This window comes from Balearica regulorum, chromosome 5, assembly GCF_011004875.1.
Source record: "Balearica regulorum gibbericeps isolate bBalReg1 chromosome 5, bBalReg1.pri, whole genome shotgun sequence".
NCBI lineage: Eukaryota > Metazoa > Chordata > Aves > Gruiformes > Gruidae > Balearica > Balearica regulorum.
Window position 1 is genome coordinate 6,008,394 of NC_046188.1, and position 23,618 is coordinate 6,032,011.

General features: G+C 37.6%; 1 protein-coding gene across 6 annotated transcripts in view; it reads left to right on the forward strand.

Annotated features, from left to right (window-relative positions):
- Positions 1-23,618, forward strand: part of KIAA0586 (KIAA0586 ortholog) — a 75,711-nt gene that overhangs the window by 33,685 nt on the left and 18,408 nt on the right. For 4 of the 6 annotated variants that reach the window (XR_012835526.1, XM_075753299.1, XM_075753297.1 and 1 more), the window contains exons 23-30: positions 1,881-2,040; positions 2,634-2,859; positions 3,378-3,619; positions 4,123-4,199; positions 6,899-7,033; positions 8,672-8,852; positions 12,174-12,313; positions 17,029-17,116. Coding sequence is in view for 5 of the 6 variants with exons in the window: in XM_075753299.1 (XP_075609414.1) it covers positions 1,881-2,040; positions 2,634-2,859; positions 3,378-3,619; positions 4,123-4,199; positions 6,899-7,033; positions 8,672-8,852; positions 12,174-12,313; positions 17,029-17,116 (1,249 nt within the window). In the remaining variant the exon portion in view is untranslated. The remainder of the gene's footprint in view (positions 1-1,880; positions 2,041-2,633; positions 2,860-3,377; positions 3,620-4,122; positions 4,200-6,898; positions 7,034-8,671; positions 8,853-12,173; positions 12,314-17,028; positions 17,117-23,618) is intronic. The other 2 variants (XM_075753300.1, XM_075753298.1) reach the window with 1 other exon arrangement.

Below are 23,618 nucleotides of genomic sequence, written 5' to 3' on the forward strand. Positions count from 1 at the left end.
TTCCTGTAATACAGGACAATTTTCTCTGTTCCCTTCAAGAATCAGTTGGCTCTTATTTTGATAACAACATGGCTGTGCTACAGTCTGGTGTTGTATGATGTCTTTGGGATGAATGTGGAAATTGCTGCACTTAGAAATCTAACTATTCAAAGCTTTGTTGAAAGTGAGATCAATTATTCTATTCGGCTACAGTGCATATAGACTGAAATACCACCTAGTGCCTGCTGTAAGTGACCGACAGATTATTCTGTAGTCCAAAGTAATCATTTCACTGCTGTAGGTTTAAATACAGCCATCCTGCATCTAAAGAGTTCTTCCCCACTCCATTACAGTTTAAGGAGAGTGTGATGTTGAAGAGGGCTCTTTGTAGCTTGTTCTTCTGATACACAGAAACCTCTTCTAATAACCATTCTACATTTACTAATGACCCTCTTAAGCCTTCTTGTTTCTGTACCAGCTTAAACTGCAAAATGTCCTTAGGCTGAAATGGATGTTTTCTCCTTACTCTGTATATTCATTTGCGCACTTTAGGAGATTAGTTTTGGCCTTTTTGGCCTTTGTTTGATTAGCCTAAGAAAGCAATCATCCGTATGTCTACCATTTTTCGACTCTTGCTGATGGGCAGCACTTTTATGTTTTATAATTTAGATTGATCTTGACCACGGGTAACACTAATAATAGAAATTTTTAATAATCATGTAGTATGCAAGGTGGGGTTTCCTCAGTGCCTTGTGCTATAGTAGTGATACTCTCCCACCTTTACTGGAATTTCAGGTAGCTAATTATGTTTTTTTTTAAAGTCTTTCCACATTTGTGGCTAACAGTTATCCTTTGGATAACTTGTACATTCGTACATCTTTTTTCTTCTCCTTTTTCCATTTCTGCTCAGCTTATAGCAGAAGTTCTTGAATAAGTAGTTTATGCATTGTTGATCTACCCCTTCTTACTGTGAATTTTCCTATCTTGAAGGTCAACTGCCCAGTTATTGAGTTCTTCAGTGTTCACAATGTCACACAGTTATTAGCATGTTCCACTTCCCATAAGAGTTTTTAATAAAAATCATCAGTTTGAGGATTTAGTCTTCAGAAACTAGCCTGGCAGCCTTCCTTTAGCCCCATTATCTTGTTTTCTTTATGAAATGTCAGAGAACAGGCTGGAAAAAACCTGGAAAGGTTCATTATATTACCCCATCACTTTCATTTTTTAAGGAACATCACAACTGGGTTTGTGCTTATTTTAGTGCTTTACAGTCTTGGCTATTGCTTTGTTTATAATATTCTCTTTAGCTGTTTCTCTTACCCTAAAATTATCTTGCTGACTCAATGTTATCCATGTCACAAAATATTTTCTTTCTTAACATTGTATCAAATGCTTTATTAAAATCCATATAATCATATAATTCATATTCAGACTGGACATTAGGAAGCATTTCTTTACCAAGAGGGTGGTCAGACACTGGAACAGGCTTCTTAGAGAGGTGGTCGCTGCCCCAAGCCTGTCAGTGTTTAAGAGGCATTTGATCAATGGCCTTAACAACATGCTTTTGGTTAGCCCTGAATTGGTCAGGCAGTTGGACTAGATGCTCATTGTAGGTCCTTCCAACTGAAATAGTCTATTGTATGCTATACGTAATGGTTTCCAAAGGTAATCATTCTAATGTATAATTTACTGGTTTTTAATTTATTTTGTCCAGACATAATCTTTAGCCTGGTGCAACTTTAGATGGAGGAATTAGATCCGTGAAGCATGTATCTAAACAACTGTTCCTGTTCTGTGATAACCTGCCTTTCTCTCTCTTCCTCAGCTATCTCTGGAGTTACTTGGAAGATAGGAATTTTGCATTGAGATAATAACTGTGGTTATGATTTCTTTTCCCTCAGGAGTCACTTGTGCCTACTCCATTGCCAACACCCCAGGCCACACCACCACAAACACCACCTTCAGAAAAAGAATTGCCTCCGGTCAAAACTCCAGAATCTTCTCTATCTCTTACAGAAATGAGTGGGGATGTTTGTGAACATGAAAAAATTAAAGTAACAGGTAGTGAAAATAATAATTGAAGTTTAGAAGTAGCAAATATGCTTTAATCTGCTGCCTTTAATTTTCTTCTTCAAAGACACGTTATCTCTCAGGATACATATTCTTGAGGCTATAATTCAAGTGGGAACTCATGTAGTACAAAATTTATGGGCTAATTCTTATAAAAAGCAAACATCTTTTCTTTGGTAACAGTTCTGTTTTCAAACTTAATGCACATTTCTATGGCCTGTGTGATTTCCACCCCTCCCAGCCCCTCCACACTTTTTCATATCAGAAAAATAGCTGTCTTTTGCTCCTTCCTGTGTTTCTAATATTAATTAAGCCAAATTTACACTCTCCAAGTAAAGCAGCTTAGTTTTTAAAATGCAGAGCAGTCTCCCTTATTAAAGGAAGTAAGAAATTGAAGTTTTATTCTAGCTCATTCAGATGCCAACACTGTACTTAAAAGAAACTAGTCTTAATCTAGTCTTGTCTCCATAAATATCAAAAGGTATCACAAAAACTACAAGTGCTTAGTAGAACTGACTAGCTGTCTGTCTGAGATTTATTTCCTGCTCTCCTTTCTGATCTGAAATTTGACTTCACACATGCAGGAGTTGAGATTCCAGCTGCTGCTAGTCGTGTTGGCACACCTGTGGTTACCCCTGTCAATACACCTCCTGGAACAACCACACCAAGCCATTCTGCCTCAGAACAGGTCTCTGAAGCTGCAAAAATGGGAAGTCCAAAGGCTCCAAACCCATGGGATGATGCAGAACTTCCTCTGGAAGAGGAGAAACCCAGTCCTTTAACTGAAGAACCGTTCCATCCCAAGCCTGTGTAAGTTGAACAGGCTGCATGGTTTTCTCATTAAAAAATGAATGTATTATTTCTATATATATCCTCAAAAAGTCAGTAGGGAAACGATTAACGTGTATATCAGAAGGCACTGAGATAAGCCAGGATTCTTTGTTTAATTGCTTGACTTATATTTTGGAGGAAAATGTGAAATCAGGACATTTCTCAGAATTTATTGGTCCTTATTCATTGTCCTGTTGAACATTGTAAACTGGTATTGTTACATCTGCCAGTAATAAATGTAGTGACAATGAGATATTGTATTACAAGCATTTTACCTTTTCTATTACCTCAGTGGGAATACATGTGGTAATTTTTAGTTATAACCAGAAATTCATTAATAATGATATTTAACCATGTTGATTCTCAGACTATTCTGTAAAATGCTGTGCTCTTTCTTTTGAAAACATACTTGCAAAATAATTTTTCAGTATTGATTTAAGACTTTAGTCTATATTGTTCAATGCATTTTTCTGTATTCACAATGTGTATTCTCTTAGTGAGATGTCAGTGGCTAATGATGAGGAACCAGAGGCCTTGATTTTACCACCTTGGCAGTCATCAGCAAGGCCCTTCGAGTCGCGTCCTTGCGATCCACAGGTCCCATCACCTGTGCCTACCCTTAGTTCTGGGCAGTCCACGCAGGACAACAGCCTTACCCTCACGGAAACAGAAACTGCAGACAGACCCATCTCAGAAGGGGAGGTACTCTTCAGCTATGGACAAGTGCTGTCTGCAAGAGGTAACTAACTAGACAAATTTGTGGCAATTAGAACTTGGATTTTGGTTTTTTTTCTTTATAAACTTCTCTTCCAATCTACTGAGGTTACATTTCATACATTTTCTGATAAAACTGCAAGCATTAACCTGATCCTTAACTTTCAGTTCATGGTTTTGGATTTAAGAGACCTCATTGCTCTTTTTTTGTTTCTGAACAAAATGCTTCTGCTTACCAATGAAAAAATATTAAATCTGCTCTTTTGTCGTAAGATCAACTTGGAAAATAATTGAGACTGTCTTGCCCAGGTACCATGTGGTACTAAGCACTAAGTTTTTATTGAAAGCAAAGTGTAAGAGTAATTTTCTTGAAAGCTGAAAATACATCTTTTATAATACACATCCGGCAGTAGGAATTTCCAAATTTACTAAAGCACTGTGTTGCAATTATTAAAGAATGTGGCCTTGGCTTTCTTTCATATAGCTTGCATGTTTTTTAGTATTTGTAACTTGAAAAATATTTTTCAGCCTTAGCAGGAGGAGGACTGTCTCTTCCAGATCTCACTGGGAGCTTAACAAGTACTTTAAGAGATGCCAATGAAATGGTAAGGAAATGTTTTGCAAGGAAATGGAGTTAGTGTGGTATTCTGCCTTGAGCATCTTGATAAATTGGTTGTGCTTTAAGCATTTACACTTATAAACTTTTTAAATATATGCTTTTAAATTGTACACTTACAAAGAATGTTAGAATTTCAGAGCTCCAAAGAAAAAACCCCCACATTATACAAACTAATTTATATTTTTTTAAAAAGTTGAATGATTTATATACTTCTGTAGGTGAGAGATAATATGCATTTTCATTTCTTTATTGTTTTTATTTTTAAGACATCTTAAACAGAATAGAACATTGTTATACTCGGAGCTGTTTCAGCTTTGAGCCATCTTTTAATTGCTTGTGTGCTTAAATTATTAAAGTAGGTTAGCTGAGGCTGGAGTTAGTTAAAGCTGCTTAAAACTTCAGTATAGTTCCTTATCTGACATCTGCTTTAGTCCATTGTCCTGGAAGCCTCCCAGGTCAAGGTATTCTCCATTCCCTTTCTCTTTTAACACTTTTCTTTTCCTCAAATGCCTGGACATTCTCCCTCTGACTTTGTGTAATGCGTCTTGGTAGGACATAGCTGTCATATAAATGATAGTGTCAGGTAGAGTAATACTAAGCTTAAGCCAAACTGTTTTCTTTATGAAACAATTAAAAAAAAAGATAGTGGAATTGTAATACTATTGGTTGGAAGGGAACTCCAGAGGGATTTCTAAAAACTTCCTGGACTGCCTGCACAATGCCGTATGGCCCTTCTGGAACATGTCCAGATAGTTGAAATCTGCCATGAAGATGAAGACCTGCAATCATCAGACCTCTGTTAATGTTTCATAGAAAACCTTCTTTTGCTTTCTGTTGGTCAGGTGCTCTGAAGCAGACCCTGCCCACAACATCCCCAGTGTTCCTTTCCCCTCTGATCCTGTCTCAGACCATCAATAGGCACGTGGAGGTCTGTGAATTCAAGGAATAATTTGACCTGGGACTGAAAATTGGCTGAGCTACTGGGCTGAAAGGGTTGTGGTCAGAGTCACAAAGTCCAGCTGGAGGCCAGTCACTAGTGGTGTATGCCAGGGGTCAGTACTAGTGCCAGTGCTGTTTAACATATTCAGTAGTGACTTAGATGATGGGATAGACTGCATCATGAGCAAGTTTTCAGATGATACAAAACTGGTTGATACACCAGGTGGTTGTGTCACCATTCTGAGGGACCTGACCGGGCTAGAGAAATGGGCTGACAGGAATCTTATTAAGTTCAACAAGGAGAAATGCCATGTCCTGCACCTGAGGAGGAGCAACTCCATATACTAGAACATGCTGGGGGCTGACTGGCTGGAAAGCAGCTTTGCAAAAAAGAACCTGGGGATCCTGGTGTACAAGTTGAACATGGGCCAGCGGTGTGCCCACATGGCCACCGTCATCCTTTGGTGCATTGGGAAGAGTATTGCCAGCAGGTCAAGGGAGATGGTCCTTCCTCTTTACTCACTACTGGTGAGACAGCATTTGGAATATTGTGTCCAGTTATGGGCTCTCCAGTACAAGAAAGAAAAGGATTTAATGGAGTGAGTCCAGCAAAGGACTGCAAAAATGATTAAGGGATTGGTGCATCTGTGATACTGAGAAAGCTTGGATTGTTTAGCTTGGAGAAGAGAAAGCTCTGGGGGATCTTACCAATGTGTATAAATAACTGGTGAAAAGAAGGAAGGAAGACAGAGCCAGATTCTTCTGAGTGGTGCCCAGTGGACACAGATTGAAATTCAGGAAATTCTTTTTAAACATAAGAAATATTTTTACTGTGGCGGTGGCCAGACACTGGAAGAGGTGCTGTCTTGTGCAGTCAGGTTGGACCAGTCAATCTCCAGAGGTCCCTTCCAACCTCAATAATGCAAAGTTTAAAGTCTTAGAGTAGGAGTCCTCATTTCTTCTCCCTGCCTATCCTTCTTAAACATTTCTACCCATACATGGCTATACTCCTGCATACTCTGTCATCAAATATTCATGATTTCATTCATGTCATAGTTGTGAGACTGTGTCCTGAACTTGCAGATCTTTCTGTCTGTTGTCCAGACTTTTCCATGTAAGGGCACTTGAGGAGAATGCCCTCCCTCTTGATTAAGATTGTAATAAAAGTTCCCTTTGTGGGCTTCTCATTGGATACCTCCTCTGTCTCCTGCACTTCCTCTCTTAAACTCTGAGCTTAAGACTCTGTTATCAGATGAACTTAAATTAAAGTTCTTTTCATCAGGTTAGAAAGCTTGCTTGCTAAGATGTTCTTCCCACTCCTTGTCAGCTGGATCGTAACTCCTTCCAGTAGTCCTCCATCCTCAAACTAGGCTCTCTGGTTGAGGGAGCTAGTGAGAGCAGCTCTGCAGCCATATCGTTGCTAGGAACCAGTATGTGTGAGGATTTAATTGATTTCATGAACTTTGGAGGCCTAAAGGACCTTGTTCTTCTCTAAGTATTGCAGACTTATGTATCAAATAAAGACTGTGCATGTCTGTGGGCAAAAGGAGAAATCAGTACGTCGTCAGTTTGCTTATTTTCAAATGCCTAGATTTTCATGACACAAGTTGTCAGTGTGGAAACTGTAACAACTTACTATAAAAGAAAAAAAAAAGCTTAATTGTGAACTTAAGTAAGAATGGTTGAAGTTCCTACAAAACCCAATTTTGGATCATGTATTATGTGGATTTTGTTTCTTTGGTTTAGGATTATGATCCTCCCAGTGAAGGGCAAGTGGTGAGAAGACTGAATAAAGGCTATCACAGGGATCCTGTCCTGGCTCTTTTAGCCAAATTAAATGAAGCACCTGTTGCTGCACAAGAAAGAATGTACCATTTGGAGGTAACTTACAGTCCTTTTCCTTCCAATACAGTAGTTTTGAAGTGATACTTTCCTTCTCTAAAGTAGATAAAATATTTCAAACTTATCTTTCCTGTTGGCTATAGAACAGGTTCATACACTTCATTCCCTGCTGGAACTACTCCCACTTCTGTTGGCTATGTTCTCATGTAAAACTTTTTAAAAACACTGAAGGTTAAGTGTTGTTATAAACAAGTTAGCTGCATATATATCACATGTACCTACTTTTCAAGGCGTGTACGTGACTGTTCCAGTGTACCAGATTTGTCCTGTCATTTTGAACACCAGGGAAATTTTCTGTCACTTCAGCACTATAGGTGGTGTGTTTAACAGTCCAAGTTCACTGCATTTAACAGCCGTGTAAGTGTTTTAGGGAGGTATGAAGAATAACTCAGCAAATGTTTACATGCACTTTTGCACCTGCTGTTGATACTGATCTTGGAACAAAACCTCAAACTATTCATATTCAGTTGACAGAAAAGACAGGCTAACAGAAAAATATACCTTTATGCATCACAAAGGACAAAAGTAATTTTTTGTTACAGATCTAAGTATTTTCTATGTGGAAAATAACAGTTTGGACTGTGTGCTTATTCTCACTGACATAGCTGGAGGAATGTTTAAAGGAAGTGAACTCTGAATACTGCAACATGGTTCATGAACACCTTTATTTATGACAGATCTTGCTTTTTGCGATTTTATTGATGTATATGCATTTTCTTCCTTCTGTCTTGGTCAGTTTATTCTAAATAATTACTAACTTTGCTCACCTCCTTAACTGTTCCTTTGTCTGTCTTTATTTCGCCTAATGAGCTCTGGTGGATGGACTTAGTGAAAAGCTTTCTAGTGTCAGCTCTGAGTCTGACTGTAATTGTAGTGACATTTTCTCATCAGCACTGCCAATTACAAATGCATCTCTAATTTGCTTTTTTCCTTTCTCATATTCACAGACCGCTCAGTCTGTCCTTACAAAACACTAATAAACTTCCCTCCCCAGATTCTGGCAAGGTGTGTGCAAGCATACCTTCTCGTTTATAAGAGAAAAAATCTTCTCCTAGGTGTTACTAGTATTGGCTTAGATTGATACTGTGCACGTTGTGTGTGTATTCAACCTGTTTTCCTGCATAAAAGCAAGCTGTTTTTTTCCCTGCAGCTTTGAAAATCAGAATCCAGAGAACCATCCCTATTTTATGTGTCATCCAAATCTGTTTAAAAATTGAACTTTTTATCTGACATGCTGTACAACAGAGAGTCAATAGCTTTTAGATGCTTCCAGGTCGGGCAGTCAACAACAGCCATGTGTAGCATTAAAGACTTCATGTGCTAAAAATGTAATTTAGGTTCTGATCATGTTGGGATATCACTAACAAAGTAAGTGATGTTCTTTGGCTGTAAGTGATTCTTTTCTGTCCAGTACTGATAAATGTAGATCTTGCTTTCAAACCCAGTTAGATGGTATCTTCAGTTTCTGTTTTCTTTGTTCAATGCTAATAGTATAGACTTAAGTTTACGTATGCTGTGAGCGTAAATGTAATTAGATAAAAATGCCTGGTTTTGGAAGAAATAAATACATTGGGGGTTTTTATACCTGCTGCTCTGGTGTTACTGTCCTATGTATAGGATTCTGATGATAGCGTTGGGGAGCTCAGTGAAGGTCAAAGACCGAGGCTGACCAGAGTAGCAGAGAGAATCCTAATGGGACATTCAGTTTATATGGACCATCCAACTGCTCGAACTTCTGAGAACAGACCACACGAGTGCTTCCATTCTTCATCGCCAGGGCAGCTTGCCCAAATCGGAGGTACAATTAAACTGTTATTTCTTCTCTGTGATATTTATGTGGATTCTGAGTTTTTTCCTGTAACAGTATCTGAAATTATTTCAGAGAGTATGTTCAAAACCCAATATTAAAAATTTACAGGCAATTGCTGCAACAAAATGATTAGCATTCCTGTTCTGAGAACAGAATTTAATTCAAGCCGTGTCTTCACTCTTCTTTGTCTGTAATATTCTATAATTTGAACAAAAATCATGCCAAGTACCTGCTTGCCTGTACAAAAGTTGACTGTAAAGTATGTATTTTATTCTTTTAAGTCAAATTCAGTTCTCAAAAACAATTAGTTTGACCATTCTTCAAGTCAGTTTCCATAGGACAGGTATTAACACTGGCAGTTCAAGCTGTTTCTCTCTGTCCGCTTACACAGCACTCCTCCTCGTTGTTTTTATCACTCCATCGAGGTGATGCTGCAGTGTCTGATAATTGGTAATATATTTTAACTTCATATATTCCTATAACAATATGGAAATTCTTTTTTTCCCAGATGGGTAGCTGAGGTGCACACATAATGGCTTGTACAAAGTAGTGCTGTGGTAAAGCAGGGAAATGAATTTATTTCTTTTCAGTCGAAACTAGTGCAGTAACCAATGGCCCATCCTTCCTCTCCCTTATTTTTCATCCCAGTGTCTCTATTGTTATCTGAAAATGTACTTCTATACTTGCTTAATCAAACTGCTGCAAGCATGTAGAAACTCTTCGTTTTGTTGACTGTGGTTTTAAATATGATTTAAACTAAACCGAAATAATTATTCAGCTGTTACAACACAAATGTGGTTGCACTGATTCATCAAAAGTTGTGTAAACTAAAGTGATAAAACAGCTGGTTTTCTGTCCTTTTAATTTTCACATTTATGGATTTGACAAGGGAAGCATATCTCACATTATCAACCCTTGGCCAGTAGGAAGTGGATTGAACTTGAATGTGTTTGACGTGTGGCAAAAATAATCCCAGAGAAATAAGAGTATTTGCTTAGTTTTGAACTGATTCACATTTGAACTGGTTATATAGAGGGTAAGCTTTTTAAGCTAGCTATTACCTAACATTTTGGACCAGCTACGCCACTGTCAGGCTTGAAAATTACATTCTGGTACATTATATATTATCAAACTTTTACTTGAAAGTATTTTGTTGAATTTGTTTGGAGATTGGTTACATTAGGCTCCCTGGCATAAAATATTTTTCTGAATCACTCATTTAACGCTGTGTTGTTGAAGGACAGTCAGCATTAAGAATAGTGGGATGTAGGAATAAATTAGTGATCTAGGTCAATCTGTGGTAAGTCTCTACAGTGCTCAGGACCATACAGAGAGTCAGAAGATGCGCGTTAATGGGAAAACTGTTTACTAGGGCTGTTTCCTTCTTACCCAGACTGTCCGTAGCTGTATCTGGCATAACATGTTTGTATCTCCTTTGTATCTATTTTTTAAAATTTATTTAAATTAGGATGCCCTTTGTCTGTCTTGTAAATATCCAACACTTTTCAAAACCAACTCCTGCATGTGATGATAATCTAGAAGCAGTGTGTTTCTCTAGTAATTTTTATGCTCATCTCTCTAAATCTTGTAGTATTGTTTCTGTTGTAGTATTTTTTTTAGAGGAAGCAAGTGCCCTGGACTAACTACCATAGGGGAATGCCCTGTGCTTTTACGTAATCTTTAATAATCCTGGCCTGTGTTCTGTGACATTCTGATGATTTTTAACTTACCTTCCCTCTCTCCCCACCTCTGAACACACAGCACAGCATTCATTGACACTGCTAAGGAAACAACATTGTGTAACACCTAGGATCTACTTTCAAGACAGGAGTGTTTTCATGTCAGGGACAAACACGAAATCTTGTTTGCAACTCCTTTTGATAGCAAAGTAAACACTGAAAAGGAAACAATCTGTTCTTGGGGGAGGTGGAAGGAGAGAAGGAATGATCTGAGAATGTTTCCACTTTTCTTCCAAATCTTTTGTGTCCATCCACTGGTATGTGAGATTGCATGTCTTTCAGTCTATTGCAAATCAGGGCGAAGTGCTTTTTCCTGGTAGCCCCAACAATTACAATGCAGGCCTGTCATTTTATTTCAGAATTATTTTTAGGGGTAAAATTAAATAATAATTATACCAATAGGTGTAAAAATTAATGTATTTCAGGGTGTATATCTCAGTACGTATAACCTTGCTGTGGATACTCAGTTTCTCTGTCAGAATGAGTAAGAATCTGTAAGAATTCTGGAGATTGTGTGTCTATGGCTGTCTTCAGTTTTGTGACCAGTTTTTATTTGTATTATGGCAACATGATGTCTGTAGGATGGAGAACGTGTTTCTTATGTAGGTATATAACAGCATCTTGATGATCAGTCTTTCATTTATAAATCCTTGTTTTCAGTGCTTAAAGTCATGGATATAAAACCCAACATGCAAATGAAATGTGGCACATGTAGTCTTAAAGTGAACAATAATTGCAGTTAATTAAGCAATAATTATAGTTAATTAGGCTTAAAATTCATTCTCTGGCTCTGTATGATAGCAGAAGGCTAAAGTTAGTTCATGAGCTATCAGTACATTTTTCATAAAGATGCTTTACACACTTGCAGGCTGCAAAAGCATGATAAATGCTGGATTATATAGCAAATTAGCCCTTTAAAAAAGACTATATACAGGTTTCTTTTCACTCACACAACAGTGAAACATTTTCATGAAGAAGCCTTTCCAGTCTCTTTCCGATACGTGGTATAAAGCTCATTAAGCACCTGAGCTATACAACTCTGAAGCTACCATAAATTGTCATGGTTTAACCCAGCAAGCAGCTAAAACAACCACACAGCTGTTTGCTCACTTCCCCCCGCAGTGGGATGGGGGAGAGAATCGGGGGGGAAAAGAAGTAAAACTTGTGGGTTGAGATAAAGACAGTTTAACAGGATGGAAAAGGAAGAGAGTAATAATAAAAGAATATATAAAACAAGTGATGCACAGCACAATTGCTCATCAACCAAAGCTGATACTCAGCTAGTTCTTGAGCTGAAACCAGGACAAAAGTTTGCCGTGTTAGAAATGTATGGATGATAAAATTGACTTACTTATTTCAATTTCCGCAGACATGTATTTCTTATTTGTTTTTTCCCCACAATAACAATTTAAGGGATATACAGTGAGCCATGTAAGACGGAAATAATTCTCTTTAACATTGCATGTCCCATTGTTGAATCTTGAGAGACTTCACATCCTGCCACATGAGTTAACTGGGAGATTACTGCTCAAACTCATCAAGGAATTTTATCTTTATTTTTCTGTCTCAGCAGAAATTCTTGGAGATGGAGATACAAGTCGTGGTCCAATGCGTATGGCTGAACTGGAATCTCAACCAGTTTCAGATCCTGTTCTGCAAGCAGCCCAGCCAAGCTGCAGAGTGATGTCTCTCTCAGAGGATCTGTCCCAGGTAAACTCAAAAGATCTTTTCTGTGACTGGTCAGAAATTGCAAACTGAAACCTAGGAAAATAAATTTTCCTGTTTCGCTATGGTGACTGACGGCACAGAAGTGGTGCCTTTAAAATGACACATTCAGCTGAGAAACTGAAGTCAAAAGTACATGTATGTAGTAAAAATGATTGGTTTTACTGTGATGGAATCCTTACAGTATGCTTTCTGTTAGGCTCAGACCTTCTCTTTTACCTTTTCTGCACTTCCTCACAGCTTCACTGGTCTCACAGGATTGAATACTATTCATACTCAGTTCAGATAAGGCATTCCAATGTTTTAGGGGCACAATGCTTCAAATACTCAAGAATAACATGATGGATATATGGGAGAGGAAGTGACAGTAGAGGTTTGGCCTCACCAATTGTACCCCACTGATTCAGCATTTCAGGAGCTTCATTTGTCCTCGTAGGGGCAGGGTTGGAAATGCGGTAATGATGATGTACCTCAGAATACTTGAAGATGGAGGAAGATCCTATTGATCTCTGCTTGAAACCTATACAGTTAATCTGTTGCTACTTTATTAGTATGTGCTGTTACCTAGAGATGATGGTTTACTCTCTAACTAAAGATAGATTTGAACAGCGAGTGGCAAAAGCTAAAAATGAGGTAGCAGATTGCTCTTTAATATGTTAAGTTTCACAGTATGTTTGAAAGTAATAATATACTTATAATGATTGCTATGTTCATGGATGCATTCTGTCCTTCCCTGATGTTCTATATTAAAAATAACCTAAAGTATCTTACATTGACCTGTCTTTGGTTTTATGTTTTTGAGCCTTGATATGTGTTGTGCCATTGGTGTCTGAGCAGTTCTTAATTATGTCATCTGAAGTGATGTGTTACATCCTCAAAGAGGATTTTAAATGTTATACTTCTTTCATTTTGAGATCACTGGAACATATTATTTCTTGGAACTATTTTTCACAGGCAAGACTGGATTCTGTTAAACCACTCTATCAGTTGGGGTGAAGCTCATATCCTTGCTATCGTTTCACCAGCCGAAAGTAAAAGGGACAGAGAGGATAAAACATGTTTCCTTCTTTTAGCACCATTGGCTGTGACAAAGAGCACAGTGATACCTGCATCTCATGCTCTGGAGTCAGGATAGATTTTTCTTTACCTGGGTACAGGCATATGATAATGTACCATGTGTAAGATAACACGTGTACGTGGTCTTACCTATGCAAGAAATGTAAGGTGATCTGACCTACTGTCTTTCATAGAAAATATACAGATAGTTACATACTATCTTATCTTTAGAAACTTTTTCTTGCATCTGAACCCTTAGTGTAGATTTTTTTGCCTGCTGACATATAAAACTCACTGTCCCTCCAAACCAACCCTGAACTTTCTTTGTGTGATTTTGTTTGTTTTGGTTTTTTCCCCCAAACAAAATAATCTCTTCCTGTACTTGGGTATTCCTGATGTAAGACTCTAAATCACCGTTTCTCATGAGCTAAATTTTTAGCTTTTCTATGACATGACCGTACCTTTAAGTGATAACCACAGTAAAAGTCTATCCTGGCTGGGGCAAAGCCATGCTCTGTAAGATTCTCTACTAGATCTGTACATCCTTCTCTGGGGAAAAAAAAAACTAAATAAAAAAAATCCCTGTACCAGATGATTTGAAAGCTTGTTTTGACAGCACCTATCTACCATGGAACAATGGTGAACCTTTCCCCTAGTTTCAAATAGGGATGGCATCTGTATTCAGATCTACGGCTGGCTTTGCTATGTCACCTGCCTGTAGAAAATAGATTTTGTGGTAACACAGTATCAGCTAAGAGAGCAAGAGATACTCGGACTTTCAGAATGATTCATTCTATGCAATATTTAAGATGATAATCCCTTTAAACTTCTTAAAAGATTTCCTCCCAAGTTAGTCACCGACTCTCATATCAGTTGTTCCACATCTTGTTTTTCATCTCTAGGCAGTGTTTTGCCTTCATTGAAATGAAACTGTATCAGCTACATACAAAGCAAGAAGATCCATTTAGGAGCAAAAGTAGGCTTTTCATGGTGTTTTCTGAGAGGCCAGAGGAAATACACAGTATTTCAGATGGCATCCAGCTGGGCCTTGGGTTTGGTAGAGCTTTGTTCTGATTTAGGTGGGAACGATCCTCCTGGATGTTAGGACTTGTTATGGCAAAGCTTGGGTGATTTGGTTAATCTGTCGGAACAGGATCCTCATTTCAGAGAGGTTGTGGGCAGCAGTGTGGAACTACCATATACAAACCACTTGTTTGCTCCTTGCCATGGGTGTGTGGATCAGATTCTGACCAATAGAAAGAGCCTTGTCTTTTCATGTAGGGCAGGGGCAAATGCCTTCTTTTAGTCATGAAGAGTGATGTCTGTGTGGTCACTCACTCCAAAATTAATGGCTTAAGTCATACAGGAATTTTCTTATCTACCCAAATTCTTTGGCTGCTCCTCCATTTCTGGCATTGGATTTTTGTGAGATTTATATATGCTTTTAGCCACTGTTAGACAGAATGCCAGACTGAATGCATCTTCAGTTTGACCTCTTCTGTCCATTCTTGTGCCACGATACAGGAATTAACTGTTATTTGTGGCCGCTTTGCCTCTGTGCTCTTAGCTCTAAGAAGCAAGAGATGACTAGGAGGAATCTGGGCTCTATTCCAGATAAATCATTTTGATCATGGGAGGGACATGAACACTGAAAGTCATATTTCTGTGACAAGACACTTAAAAGATGGTAAATCTAAATAACTGACGTCCCAAGTGCATCATTAAAATCTTAGATATCTAGTTAGTTGCAAAGTATTTTCATAATATTCTTATATAAGTGTGAATGGTTTTATACAATCAACATTTTTTAAGTGGGATTGTCACTTTGGTATTCTCATTAGCTTTCATTTTTAGTATTTCAAAAGACATGGTTTTTTAATCTTCCAGGAATGCATAATTGTAGGTTATGAATCTATGTATTATCTCTCAACTTCTGTTAGCACCTCAGTTCAGTTTAAACTGGTTTTTGGTTTGTCTTAAACAAAAAATCACTTCAAATGGACTCATGAGTCTACTGTTAGGCTGCTTACATTTAATGTTCTGCAACATTGGTGGCCTTGGATCACACTTCCATGAGACCTTCCTGCTTTCAGAAAATCATCTTGTCAGCTTTAAATGATGAACAGAGTTGGTCAACATCAAGATGCATAGAGTTGCCCAAGTTAGTGCCAATCCTAACTGGCCTATCCATGCACGTAGTGCCTTTTGGAAATACCAGCTTGATCTCAGACGCATGCATATTCACTTTCAACAGCTTATGCTGCACTAGTGAGATTGTGTTGATGCTTGTTAGAGATGACATGCTAACTACTAGTGTAGGCCTCTCTACGCTTTGTTCACTGGGGAGTGTAAACAAGTCCATGCAGCCATTGAGGAAAAGACAGTGACTGAATGGCTTCTCTTTTTGTTCCTCCTGATTTTTGCAACACTGGCTTAAATGATCATTAAGTACATGAGAAGCAATATCATTACTGTCAAGATTCCTCTTATTGTAGGAAACAGTTGTTAGCTGAAAGAAATGGGAAGCCCTGATTGCGTAGTTGGTGCCGTGCTTATTGTTTGCCAGACATAAAAATTTTCTTCTGTCTGTCTGTATTTTTGGCTGCTTATTTCACTTGTGGCCTCTACAATAGCGGAGGGTTTCTCTCGCAGAACCGAAGCATGCTTTCCTTTTCTTCTTTTTTAGCTTTTGGGGAGCAAAATACCACTGGTGCTTCGTCATCAGGTCTTCAAGAGAATACCTGTGCCGTTGCTTCTCAGGGCATATAATTTTCACAAAACTCATACAGCAATTCTGTCTGTAAGCTCCAAATGCTGTGTGATATGCAAACATTTATGATCTTTCTCACGTTCCTCCTTCTTTAAGAATCTTCATTAAAAACCCTCATATTCATCTGTGGGATCAACAGAATAATTGATGAAATCAAATTTATTTTTCTTAGAGAATGCTTAATTCTTCTAGGTCTAGGTCTACGCGTTGCACTTTTCATGTTTCCCATCTACCTGTAGTGGAATGTCCTTGGGCCCAATTCCTGTTCCAGTTAATGCATAAGACAAGAAGCATACTTAACAAATATGATGTCTCCCTTTTTAACATGCAGTTTGTTGCTTCTAAGAAACTGTTTTCCCATAGGCATTGTTGCAGACCTAGGTCCTGAAGAGAATTTCAGGAAGACTGGAAAATGGTTTTAAAAACATGGTCAAGGAAATAAATTTTGTACTTGACATGAGTTTTGCAACCTGTATGCTGAAATTTTTATTTTTCTTTTCCCTTTCAACTTTCCCTTTTTACTCAGGAGGATAACACCTAGGGAGAAGTCCTGAGTATTGAAGAAAGCCAGTGAAATCTTACGTTCTTTTTGCCACATGCTTTGAGTAGAAATTGAGGGTCTCATGTGTCTTCAGGTCTAAATGGCACTTTGCCATACCTACTGCTCCCAGGATGTTTGTCTAGAGGAAATAGCATTGCAATAGGCTAATTCAGATCTGAATTCTTTTGAAGTCAAAAGGAAGCAGAACGAGTGCATATCCTTTAATGAATCTTTAAAAACCTCTTTGGATGTTTCTTGAAACTCCACATAATTTTACTGTACTTTTACATCAAAAGTCAGATTTGTAATATGATTTTAATGTATGATACGTAGGAGGAAAACCGAGGAGCTGCACAAGTTGAGACTGTGAGACCCCGAGTTATTCATGTCAGGAGGAAGTCTGAAGAGATGCAACAAGAAGGTAAATCAATGTCAATAAGCGAACATGGTTATTTCAGTTAAGCACATCACTTTTAAATGTTGTTGTATACTCATGTATAATAAAGTTCCAATTTTCTTAAATTTTCTATTCATTACTACCACATTTCCAAAATTTCCAAACGTTCTTGTATAGTGTGTATAAATCTGTGTTGTATGTAGTTACGATATTGTTGGGGTGCACTGAAAGGATGGGAAATGTTTCTGTATGTAAGTCATCAGAATCCTTGCGATTAAGTATTTATTTAAATTTTTATTTGCCAAGAGCATTACAATGTGCATATCATGTAGTCAGCTGAATCTTAATTGCTTTATAGAATGCTGTTCAGCAAACAAAATATTCATAATGTTGTGATAGATGGCAGTGGTTCATATGCATGAGAAAATACAGGAGTACTAGAGGAGAACTGAAAGATAATAGAAAGCTAAGATCATGCAAATGTGGGGGGAAAAAATAGGTATTTTCAGTTTTAAAATGGCCTGGTTTGCGATGGGCTTCAGGCTAGTGTGTGACAGATAGTGATTTTCTTTTGTGAAGGACACTATGTATTAGCTATGCATAACCACGCTACTTTTGGAGATTACTTAACAGTGTTTGTTAAAAGTCTTAAGATATTGCATGAGAGGGAGGGAATATTTTTTGTTTATTGTAGTTCAAGTCAATGTTGGAATAACATAAACTCTGCATATTACTGCCATATTTAATTGTCTTAACAGATAATAAGTTTGTGGAGGTGGTAGAGTGAGATATGGAGCAGTTTTAATCTTACGTGCTAAGAACAGAAATCTAAAAACCTGCATGTCTGCCATATATGCAATTATAATTGCTGCACCCTAGTATAGACAAATTCTTCCTTCAAGCCCTTTTTAAAGTAATTCTTTGAACTTCTTCCATTTATTTGTTTTTAAAACATCTAATCGAATTATAATTCTGATGGAATTATTTTGTTTCAGCTATTTATAAGTGGCAAGAAAAGCCCTAGGCCAATATTATTGGTCATGGGACTTGGAACCTAATTTCAAACCCATGGTTTACATATGAAGAAAGTTATGAGTAATCTAAAACTTCACTTCTATGGATGATTAGTGGTAAAGCATACATAACTGAAGTGGCACACCACAGTGCATGTATATGTTTTGCTGTAGGGACATTTATCAACACGTGGTTTTAAAGTTGGTAAATAAAGACTTAATTCATTAAAAAATTGGAGTTAACTCATATTTAATATTGCAATGATTTTTTCTAATAGGAAGAACAGTATGTTTCCTCTGGTGTTCAGAAAATCCAAATTGCCTAAGGAAAATGAATTTCTAATAAGTTGAGTGTGACCTCTAAATTGCCAAAAAGGGAATGATGTGCCTTGCAGGATCAACTTGTTCTCAACTTTAAAAGCAGTCTTCCTTAACAGTGGTTATAGAAATCTCCCTTTTCTTCTTCTTCCCCAACGCTTCCTATTAAGCATCAGAGAGGAGGAGGAAGGAGGGAATATTCTTCCTAAAACTTCACGCTTTTACACCTCAACTTTGTCTCAAAGTGTTAACAAGACAGCACTTCCAGCCTGTATCATTGAGTAGGGTGTTAGAGAGGGATGGAAATGGAGTACATTATTTTTTTTATCGAATCTGTTGTTTTCTGGAATATTTATCTTTTAAAAAAAATAATCTACCTATACTGTAATACAAGGTATTTGGGCACAGCCCAACTACCGCTGTGTCAGATGAAAACGTTTGACCACGAGATGGCAGCAGTCAATTTTCTTTGAGAGGCACAAAAAAAGATGATGATTTATATACCAAGATAATTTAAATCTCATTCAAAGTATACATATTTAATGAGCCAATAAAAATCTAGAGGATTTGCAAATGGAAACAACTGTCTGTCAGTTTTAACCAGAAGGTCTTGTCTCTATAAGCTTCACCGGAGCGAACTCATAAGTCAAAAAGTTGAGGGTAAAATTAATAAGAATCATTTGAAAGAAAAATTAAAACTTGCAACATGATAAGTATATGTGGGTTTAAGTAAATACATTTTAAAATTGAGCACATCTGTTACTGTGAGTTCAAAGCACCCTGTTTATAAAAAACTTCATGTCAAATTGATTGCCTTTACTGAGATAGCAAGGGACAAGGAGTACTTGCCTGAAAATGGAGAAGTATTTCAGAGGCGGGATCATTTAGGTATTTTTTCAGAATTTAAAGGGTAAGTGGTTGTATTGGTATTAGAGCTTAGAAAATCTGGAGCCCTGAAATGAAGTGTGAATTCAGGGTGTTTGGAGAAAAGGGAAATTGTTTTGGATTTAGAGTTGGATGCAAAAAAAAGCTTTTTTTTATTTAATTGATAAATACATGACAAGATTTGATTTATCTTTTGTCTATGGTCATAAATATATATATGATAGAGCTTTCTTTTGTTGTTTAAAAAATTTTTGTGGTCTACAGTGAACATATGTTTTTACTGAAAGAAAGTTGATTGATGTCTTCTAATGAAAGTTGAAGTTCAGTAGGACTGTTACAATATCATGCCTGAAAGGGTAATGTCTCCTGAAAGTTACAACTGAAAATAAAGCCTGAATGTATTATTAATTGAAATGTGTGCCTTCTCCAGACATAGTGGAGACAGTGGTTTGAAAACATGTATTTGTAGTATATAATATACATGCATATATATTTTTGGCTTTACAATACCCTTTAATCTTTGTACCATTCTTTCATATATGTTCATAAATTTAATATGATAATAATTGTTGTGGTTGGTGAATGCACACATTTCCAGAATACAAGCATTTTCAGGCTCACATTAACAAGATTCAGAATTAAAACGAAAGAACAGGTGGCAATGCTTGACTGCAGAGCATTTTTAAACTTTAATATGAGCAGGTCAGAACCAAGAGATAGATGTGTCTTCACTTAATTATTTTTCTACAGCACAGACTCTCAAAATGTGACCTGGAGAGCACAACTTCATGATAGTAATTCTTTTTTATCTCCAGCTAGTGAATTATATTCAGGCAGCCATAAGTACATGGGAAAGTAATATTGGGACACTAAGCAATTGGCTTTGTTGCCACATAGAGATTGCACAATTGCTTATGGGAGGAGATGATCTGTGCAATAAATGAATAAGAGGGCAAGAAACCGTTAAAACAATCTGTATAAAAAAATAAAGCTTCTAGAGTCCCTGTTCTGTATTGAAAATGGGCTATTTCTGTGTTAACATTGACATTATGCTGTATTGAAAACTGTAATACTGAAAATATGGATGTAACTAAATACTTCTTTGCCTCTCTTCTTCAGCCAGGAATTGCTCTGAGTCAGGTTTAGGGTTATTTTTTCTTAAAACTATTGTGGCATGAGGCAAATCTCTAACAGATGCTTCAAGGAAGGAAGAAGATTAGGATAAGGCTAAAGGTCTTTATTTTTTTCTTGGAACTGGAACTGTTTTGGTCAAACTCTTAACTATTCTACTCAAAGTTTACTTTCTCCTTCATATCCTGCTGTTTCTTTTTTGGACTGAATTTCACTAAAGGCTTTTGCTAAAGACTGTCCATACCACCCTGAAAACAGCAGCTAGTGAAGCAAAACAGAGCTATTCCTTCAGTCTGTAGACAGAGTTCCACCACAACCTGCGAGGTAGGAATACTTTGCGTAGCCTACATTGCTCCATGAATTTAACTAATTTCTCAGAGAAGATCTTGGAAATTGAAGTAATGAAATCACTTAGCTATAATTATGGCATTTCACAGGCAAATGTCCTGTAGAAGTTTATGTAAGTTTTTCAGTGCTTCTTCACAACACTTATTTCTGGTCTGTTTTGTCTCTGGTTTTCCTATACAGTTACCTCCCTGTGATATCACATGGCTCATTAACATAATTCAGTTAATATATTTTACATTCGGCCAAGTCAGGAAATGCAAAGCTGTGTTTCCCACAGAAACGCTGTCTTTTCTATAAGTAATCATTGCCTTTTTGGTGCTCCAAGTGGTTTAGAAAACCAGTTCTCAAAGAGTTTTTCATTTGCTTTTTCTGCACGTGACCATAGCAGTTACAAGATAGCCCATGTATTAAAAAACATGCATCTGAGTAATAATTCATTTTGCATATCATCCCCATGTAAAATCCTCAGTAGCCACACTTTCTAGTTTAAATTACTGTAAGTCAGTATTTAGCTGTGTTACAGTACATTTGGAACAGGAGTTTCAAATTTCTTGACTTTTGTAAATATTATTTATCTGTTAAGAAGTGCTATTTCTATCTATTGCTTTTTTTCCTACTGAGTTATTTCAGTTATTTTTTCAGCCAAAATATTAAAACAGAATTTTGATTTTTTTCATGGCTTAAGGCAAAGTCTTGTGTAGAATTGTTACTGTAGATAATGATGTCCTTCTGCTGTGGCTGTGTTCTGCTGCTTTGGGTCCTGAGAAACTGAGCACCAGGAACTGCTGTGGGTTTCATGGGACTCTGCACATCCTTGCACCCATTCCCAAAAGATCTCTTTCTGGGAAATGATCCTCTGGTCTCCTAGACCTTTCTTTCCCTTGCTTATTGGTGCAAAAGGCGTGAACAAGAGGAACTACTAACAAGTTCAGAGAGTGGGTGAAGCACAAATCTCCCTGGTATGTTTTTAGACTCCTCCAATGTCATTTGATTTTTTGAGGCATCTTAATTAATTGAAATTAATAAGTAATAGATGGAAAAGTGAAAAAAAAAAAAAAACAGTTTATGCTGGGAAAACTGGAGCAAGCAGGCTCCTACTGCCTTGCAGTCTGAGGATTTCCTACTGACTGGCATGCTTAGATAGAAGTCATTCTCCTCTGTGGTCCAGTTCCACACCACCTATTACCTGGCCCTTTTCTTACTGATCTACATGCATTAGGTTTTTATTCACTTGACAATTTTCTTCAACTTCTAAGAAGTTGAGAGTTAATTTTCCTCTTACTGCATGTCTCCTTAAATGGCACAGAGGGATACAGTGCTCTCTCACTGCTGCAGTGTCATCAAGACATTTCTCTGACCTTGTGCTGAGGTTTTTGCTGCAGGACGTGTGTGCAAAGGCAGAAAACTCCTGCTTTTAGTCTTCCCTTGGTGCCTCCACAGATGATGCTGTACACCCATCATGAAATCTGCACAGCTTTGTATATGTTGAAGTTTCCCTTGTATAGTCCACATGAGAATCAACCTCTGCTCCATGTTGGATGTGTGTATCGTTAATCTTTGGAGAGAAGATATTTTTCACTTTTCATACAGTAAAAAGAATAAAGCAGAAAACCTTCCAGTGTAGGCTGAAGGACTGTTTCTGCTCAGCAGTTTTAGGTTCAGGAGGTGAGGCAGGTATCTATAGCCCCATCGCATGAGCAGGTGGAAGCAGTTCTCAGTTGCTTCTTTCTCCCTTTTAATCAGATCTTTATGTTTAAAGTACACTTATTTTGCTGAGATTCAGGGTGTATTCCTGTGCCAAATCTCTCCTTTGGTCTGTACAGAGTAGCAGGGATTTTCACTGAAATTCCAGCACCAGTTGGGATTTTTCTGGTGAAAGGGAAAGAAAAACTTACTCAAACTGACATGATCACTACTTAAAGGATTACTTCCTATGCAGAGTGTCAAATACTTGGATTTTTACTTGTCTTTTTTCAGATTTACTGGGGCTCAAGGTAAATATCCAGAAATCTCATCTGATTCCTTCTTCAAGCCTAGATTTTAAAGGATTGCAGGTGATCTAATCCAGTGCCCTATGGCATCCCTCAGAGTGTGTTTTATATATCATAAACCTGAAGTTCAGGGCAGTGACAAAATTAAGTGTGGTATTTCACTCATACACAGGGCTTGTAATGTGCAAATAATGAGATACTAGTCCCTTTTTCATACTGGTAAGCTGAAAACCCATGGTACTGCCACATCAAGCATCCAATGTACCTTCTGCAGTTTGTATGTCCTTTTGGCCTCAAAATATTATGTGGTGCCCAGTATACATGCCTGCTGAGCATCAGCTGTCTGTATCACATCACACAGACATCAGAGGGTTCTGAGGATCTTCTGTTCTTAAGTATATCTTAATCATGTGAAGGGTTTTACTTCCAAATTTATTAAAATTTCTTTTTAAAAAAATCAACTCATAATTGCATTTGCTTTTCAAACACTTGTGACTACCTGCTGGAACCAAAGCAGTCCAGGCTGCCAGGCGGTTCTGCTAAGTTGCATGCGGCACCATTGCCTCATCCTTGCAATGTGGATTTCTTCATATTTTCCCTTTTTTTTGCCTTTTCATCAGTTTGAGGGGGGTGGGGGGTGATGGTTGGTCAGTTGTTTGGAGGGGTTTTTTTGTTTGGTTTGGGATTTTTTTGTAGCTTGTGTCTCTAGCGGCCAGGCATATTCAAGGCAGAATTCTCATTAAGAGGAGTACCTCTTGCTGTACATATCTACTTGTAAGAGTTGGTATGTACTAGCTGAGAGCCCTAAATTGCACTTTGGCAATCTACCTTTGATTTTTT